Source organism: Alligator sinensis, unplaced genomic scaffold, assembly GCF_000455745.1.
Source record: "Alligator sinensis unplaced genomic scaffold, ASM45574v1 scaffold137_1, whole genome shotgun sequence".
Lineage (NCBI taxonomy): Eukaryota > Metazoa > Chordata > Crocodylia > Alligatoridae > Alligator > Alligator sinensis.
In genome coordinates, this window is record NW_005842545.1 from 803,906 (window position 1) to 810,382 (window position 6,477).

Below are 6,477 nucleotides of genomic sequence, written 5' to 3' on the forward strand. Positions count from 1 at the left end.
CCCGCGCAGCGGGGGGTGGGGGGGGGGGGGGGGGGGGGGGGGGGGGGAGCAGGGAGAGACAGGACAAAGCCCAGGGTAACAAGCCAAGCTCAGAGTGGCACTGGAGTCCCAGGCTGGTGAATTGATCCCAGATGTGCCACCCTTAGAGATAGAAGTTCATGAGGGAGCTAGGGCAGCACAGGAGCTGCAGATGCAGGGAGCAGCTTCCCTCACCTCTTGTCCCAAAGGCAGTGAAAGCTGGTGAGCTCCTTATCATAAGCAAGGCCTGTCCCTGAGGGCACTGGCTTCTCTGCAGCCAGATCCTGGAGTAGGGGTAAAGAAGGACACAGGAGATAGTAAACTCAGACATCCAGTATCTCCCTCCCAACATAATACCCTGCCTCACTGCCCTGTCCAGAGCAGGAGAACCCAGGCAGCTGGGGGCTCCCACCAACCCCCATCCCCCCCACCTCCAAAAGGACTCAGGTGTCCAGGCTCTTCCCCTGCCAAAACCTTGTGGGGACACAGGCCTCCAGTTTCCACCCCCACTCCATGGGGCGCAAGTGTCTAGGCCGTACCAGGTGCTGTAACCCGTCCTGGAGCTCCGCCACCTCTTGATGCAGCCTCCGGGCGCGGCCACGCCGCTTTGCCTCAGGGAGCCCTGGGCTGCGGCGGGGAGGAGGTGGTGCCCGCCTACCAGCCCGGCCCTACAAGGGATGACAAGAGAGACTGCAGAGCTCTGGCCACACTACCTTGGGATAAAACCCACCCCTTCATGCCAGGCCACACCCACACAGCCCGGAAATCCAGCTCCAGTGGTGTCAGGCCACACCCACTCCTGGCTCCCCTCCAGCTCTACCTCCCTGAGAGAACCGAGCACCATCCTTGGCCTCCAAGCCCCGCCCACCTGACCTAGGCCACACCCCATGTCCTTAAGCCCCACCTCCAATTTTCCCTACTCGCAGGCTCCACCCCGTTCTGGCCCCGCTCCCTGAGCACCAAGCTCCTCCCGCAGCCTGTCCCCGCCCCATTCTACTCCACCCTGTCAGTTTCCCCCCATCTTGGCCCCACTTCAGTGTCATAAGCCCCACCCCTCCTGGACCCCGGTACCGGGTTTCAACTCTCCCAGCGTGGTACCCACTCCCCATAACCATATGGGGGGCAAGGGGTGGGGCGGCTACTTTACCGACGGTGCCGGGGCGCTGGGTCCTTCAGGCCCTGGAGAGACCCCAGGGGGCATCGCGGCGGCAAGGCAGGGAGGATTACAAGTAGGCGTGAGAGGCTGCAGGTCGGGGTGGGGGGGAAATGGTTTCACCTGTTCCCCCCCCTTCAGAAAGATGGTCTCTCCCGGGCGCTGCCGGATGGAGTCAGATTGGCCCGCCCTGAGCGAGACCATTCGTACCGCGCGGGGCAGGCGGGGCTGGGCGACACAATTCCCCTGCACATGCGCACTTGGAGGGGTGGGAGAGACCATTCACCACCTCAGTAAAGGGGGAAGGAGACTGGGACTTTCCCAATGCTTGGGTGGGGGCCGGGTGCTACCACGGACACTAGTTGAGGGCAATTAAAGGCAAAGTACCAGTATCTTAAAGAGACAGACTCTTTATTGGGGGGGCTGGGGTGGGGGGAGACCTGGGACCCCATGACCCCTAAAACCCCTGACTCTCGGCACCTGCTTCCCCCCAAGGGTATCACCCATCAAGAGCCCCTCCCCTCGGTGGGGGCGGGACTAGGCAATAGCCTGGGGGTGTAGCCAGGGAGCAGGCCAAAACAGTGACTCCACCCCCTCAGGCTGGGGAATGTACCTTTAGGGGTGGTCCGGCAGGTGGCATTGGGGCAGGATATGGCTCAACCCTTCAATCCCAGGGGTGGGGCTTTACCCACGGCCTCTACCCCCTCAGGGTCAGTGGGTGGGGTCCAGCAGGTGGGGGTCATAGTCAGAATGTAGCTGCACCACTCAGTCCTGGGGGCAGGTTAGGGAGAGGTGCTGGGGCCAGGCTGTGACTCCACCTCTCGGGCCAAAGAGGTAGGGCTGGGTTGGGGGCTGGACCTAGTGGATGTGGGATGGGGCCAGATCACATCCCTGACCCTCAGGCCAGGGAGGGGCCAGGGGTGGGGTAGGCGGTGGGGCCCAGCAGGTGTGGGGTGGGGGAGAAGGGCAGCAGGTGGACCACAGGCCCCAGAGCATAGAGAGCACTAGGGTCTTCGGCCCCTAGGGGGGACTGGGTCAGTAGCTCCAGCGGGGCAGGGCCCTCAGGGCCAGGCAGGGCCCGGACACCTGGCTCTCCACTGCGGCGCTTCTTGCCCTTGGCTGAGACCTTGCGATTCCGTGTCTGGATCCCATCCTTCCGCATGGTCAGTGGCCGGTTCACCTGCAGCAGAGGGGTCATGAAGGGATCCATGCATCCAGGGGCCAAGAGGGATTCAGGTGTCTGGGATCCCAGCCCCCATTCCCCTCCCAGAGTTGGTGAAAGAATCCAGGCGACCAGGACCATGCCCCATCCCTCTGCAATCCCCCCCATCAGGGATGTAAACCCAGGTGCCCTGAGGATGGAACCCAGATATGTGAGTGGTCCCAGGGTGGGAACCCAGGCATTTGGACCTCTCCAGGGATGGAACTCAGGCAGCCCTGGGGTAGGAACCCAGGCATCAGGGTGGCCTTGGAAAAAGGACCCAGGCATCTGGGCCTCTCCAGGGATGGAACCCAGGTACCTGGGCAACGACAGGATGAGAACCTAGGCATTTGGGCCTTCCCAGGAAAAGGACCCAGGCATCCGGGCAGCCCTGGGGTAGGAACTCAGGTGGCCCTGGGGCAAGAATGGGGGGGCACTCACATTGTGGAGCTTGTAGTACAGGCCGCAAGCGTTGCAGACGGGCTGCCCGCGGGGGTCGCGGCGCCACAGTGTTGTGGTCGTGGTCTGGCAGTTGCTGCACTGGGTCCCTGCTCGCTTGCTCACCACCTGGAGGTGGGGGGCAGGGGTCAAGTGGTGGGGGTCACAGGGTCCCCATGGTGTCTGGATGGAGTCCCTAGGGGGTATGGGGATTCCAGGAGGGGTTTGGAGATCCCCGGGGGGCATATGGGAAGCCTGGTGGGGGGTCTCTCACCAGGTGCTTCCGGGGAACAAGTGGTTGGGGGTCCCATGGATGGGTGCATTGGGAGCATCTATGTGGGGGAGAAGAATGGTCCATATTGGGAGTCTGGGGGGGTGGTGTATTGGGAGGGTCCATGCCAAGATCCTTGGGGGGTGGTGTGGAAAGCTCCATGTGGAGGTCCTTGCAGGGGATGTTGGGAGGGTCCATGTTAGGGATCCAACCCTAGGGGGTGAATTAACACAGTTCATGTTGGTGGACAGTCCATGGTGTGGAATGGTCCATGTTGGGGGTCCTAGGCAGAGGCCTGGGAGAGTCCATGTCAGGGTCCTGGGGATGATGTGGATTGGTCAACATATGGATGTTTCAGGGTGGGGGGTTGTTATAGAAGAGTGCATGTGGAGGCCCCTGGGGGATTGGAAGGGTCCATGTTGTGGGTCAGTGGAGGGGGTGAATTAGCAGAGTCCATGTGGAAGGACAGTGTGTGGAATGGTCCATATATTGAGGGTCTGTACGAGAGTACTGGAAGGGTCTGTGTGGGGGGTGTATAGAATGGTCCTAGCTGGGGACCCAGGAGAGTGTATTGGGAAGGTCCCGGGGAGGGTTGTAATGGGAGAGTCTGTGCAGCGGTTGGGAGGGTCCATGTGGCAATCCCTGAGGGACTGTATTGGAAGGGTCCATAGGGGTGTATAATGCTCCATGTTAGGGGTCTGGGGGGAGAACATGGGAGAGTCCACATGGGAGTCACAGGTGGAGTGTATCAGAAGGGTCCATGCGGTGGGGGGGAGGGGTAGAAGGGATGTATTGGAAGGGTCCACAAAGGGATTCTGGAGGGGATCTCTCACCAGACGTTTCTTGGGGCGGATGAGGGGCCGGTTGGCACCGTTGACACGGTGGTACAGCCCGCAGGCATTGCATAGGTAGTGCCCGGTACCATCCCGGCGCCACAGTGGTGTGGCCGTGGCCCCGCAGTTCACGCACTCCCGCGCCTCTGTCAGGGGGAGACATTAGCTAGGGGGTCCCGATCCTGCCCAGCCCCAAGTGCTCTGTGTCCCCTCCATCCCCCTGCCCAGTCTTGGTAAGGGCTTATACCCTCCCCACAACCAAAGGGCCCAATCCTGGGGTGGGAGGCAGAGAAAATCAAGGAGGGTCCTGATCATGGATGTGGGGGAGACAGGGAACCCAATCCTGGGTGCGGGCTGTGTAGCTCCAATTCTGGCTGGGGGCAGGTGGGCCCTGGTCCTAGTCTGAGGGAGCCCTCAATCCTATCTGGGGCAGGAGGGGGGGAGCCCAATCCTGACTCAGGGGGAGTCTGATTCTGGCTTTGGGGAGTCCCAATCCTGGCTGGCATAGGAGCGGAGGTGCCTGATCCTAGCTGAGACTGAGGCAGATGGGGAGAGGGCTCACCACATGATGCCAGGGGCAGGCTGCCCCGGAAGGCAGGGGGGTAGGCGGGGCCAGGGGGTGCCAGGTAGGCCAGGTCAGGGGGGCTGCCATAGCCCCCGCCCAGGCCCAGGCTCAGGGCCAGCCCTAGGGGGTGAGGGAGGGCCAGGGAGGGCCTTGCTGTCGCCCCCTGGGGCCCAGCCCCCCCCAGTGAAGGCTGAGCCCTCCCCCCACGGCAGCGCTCCCAGCACCGGGTACAGCTGGCAGCCTAGGGAAGGAAAAGAGTGAGGGTTAGTGCCACCTGGGGGTGTGCAGCATCATGGCAACCATGATGGGTAGGTGTCATGGCAACTGAGGCTGGAGGCTGTGATGTGTAGATTGGTGTAAGTGCCATGATAACTGGGGGGTGTCATGGCAACTGAAGGAAGCTGGGGGTGGTAGGTTGGTGTGGGTGTCATGGCAATGGCAAAGGGGATTGGGTATTATGGCAACCACAAGAAGGCTGTTATGGCAACTGAGGCAGGAAGCTGGGGTGAATAGGCTGGTGTTTGTGTTATGGCAAAAGAGGCAGGAAACTGGAGCAGTAGGCCAATATAGGTGTCATGGTAAGCCTGGCGGGAATGGGGTGCCATGACAACTGTGGGGGCAGGGCAGGCAGAAGGATGACTAGGGTGGGTGTCATAGGAACCAGGGGCATTGGGCAGTGGGGTTTTGGCACAACAACATGGGCAGGGAAGATAGGCCAGGGTAGATGTCATGGCAACCATGGATGTGGGATGGGGATGGGAACCATGATGGGAAACCATGACAACAGGGTAGATGTCATAGTAACTGAGGAGGTTACCATAGCAACTGTGGTAGGGAAGGTGGGCAGATTGGGATGGGTGTGATTGGAGGGGGGGCATGGCAACCCCCAGGGGTCACAGCAGGTTGGGGGTGGGGAGAACCTGGTAACTATGGCAACCATAGGGATCATGGGGAGGGGCCCAGATGCTTCGGTTGCTCCTGCCCCCCTTCTCCCCATACCTGGTGAGTGGCGGAAGGACTCAGGTGTCCGGGAGAAGAGGGATGCCAGGGCACCAGGGTCAGGGGCCTCAGGGGTGGACAGGAAGGGGGCAGCCTCCTCAGTGGGGGGCAGGGCCGGTGCTTCCAGGAATGAGGGGGACCCCTCAGGGGCCTCCAGCGTGGCGAACTCCATGGGGGAGCCTGCAGGGAGGGGGAAGGGGAAGGGTCAGTGGGTCCAGACACCTGGTTTCCCTCCCTGGGACCCCCTAGGTCCCCACCCTGGGAGTGTCCGAGGGAGCCTGGACACGTGGGTTCCCACCCTGGGGGCTGGTGAGCAGATGGAGGGGATGGGGAGAATATCTGTGTTCCATTTCTGAGGAGGGCTGGGGGGAACTGGATGCCTGGGTTCCCTCCCTGGGGCTGCTGGGATGCCTGGACTCCATATTCGAGGGTGACCAAGGGGGCCTGGACACTTGGGTCCCCTCCCCCAGGGCCACCTGGGTCCTATCTCAGGGAGGTTGAGGGGTTCAGGTGTCTGGGTTCCTTCCCCAGGGCTGCCTGCGTTCCATCTCTGAGCAGGGTTGAGAGGAGGTTGGACACCCAGGTCCTGTGTCTGACATTGTTGGGGGCAGGAAAGGGGGTGCAGACTCCTGGGTCCATCCCTAGGACCACATGGATGCCTGGGACCCATATCTGGGAGGGGGCACAGATGCCTGGGTCTCACTCCTGTTAGGGAGCTAGGTCAGGAGGGGCCCAGATGCCTGCGTTCCACCCTGATGCTGGGAGGGGAGGGGAAGGGAGCTTATGGGGAGGGGTGGAGGGGATGGGAAAGCAGGGCCTGAACACCTGGGTACTCTCCTGGCTCAGGGAGGGCAGCAGGGTTAGGTTGAGGGGCAGCTTGGGTGTCTGGGTTCCACAGCCCTGCTATCTCCGTGCATCACCTTCTCAGAATAGGCTTCACTTCCCTGCACCCAGGGGCCCTGGGGGAAGAGGGGAGGGGGTGCCCATGGGACCCCCGCA

General features: G+C 62.1%; 2 protein-coding genes across 12 annotated transcripts in view; both read right to left on the reverse strand.

Moving 5' to 3' along the window:
- Window positions 1-1,483, reverse strand: part of HDAC6 (histone deacetylase 6) — a 14,869-nt gene extending 13,386 nt beyond the window's left edge. For 10 of the 11 annotated variants that reach the window (XR_003095955.1, XM_025213690.1, XM_025213688.1 and 7 more), the window contains exons 1-3: window positions 1,166-1,483; window positions 558-686; window positions 214-302 (exon numbers count right to left, since the gene is read on the reverse strand). Coding sequence is in view for 9 of the 11 variants with exons in the window: in XM_025213690.1 (XP_025069475.1) it covers window positions 214-302; window positions 558-686; window positions 1,166-1,453 (506 nt within the window). In the remaining 2 variants the exon portion in view is untranslated. Of the gene's footprint in view, window positions 1-213; window positions 303-557; window positions 687-1,165 lie in introns of those variants that run through there. The other variant, XM_025213689.1, reaches the window with a different exon arrangement.
- An 82-nt stretch (window positions 1,484-1,565) lies between these two features.
- GATA1 (GATA binding protein 1) overlaps window positions 1,566-6,477 on the reverse strand; it is a 6,351-nt gene continuing 1,439 nt past the window's right edge. The window contains 6 exon segments of the mRNA XM_025213719.1: window positions 1,566-2,351; window positions 2,814-2,939; window positions 3,915-4,060; window positions 4,477-4,601; window positions 4,603-4,720; window positions 5,479-5,658. Of these exon segments, the coding sequence (XP_025069504.1) occupies window positions 2,070-2,351; window positions 2,814-2,939; window positions 3,915-4,060; window positions 4,477-4,601; window positions 4,603-4,720; window positions 5,479-5,650 (969 nt within the window). The 5' untranslated portion in view covers window positions 5,651-5,658 and the 3' untranslated portion in view covers window positions 1,566-2,069.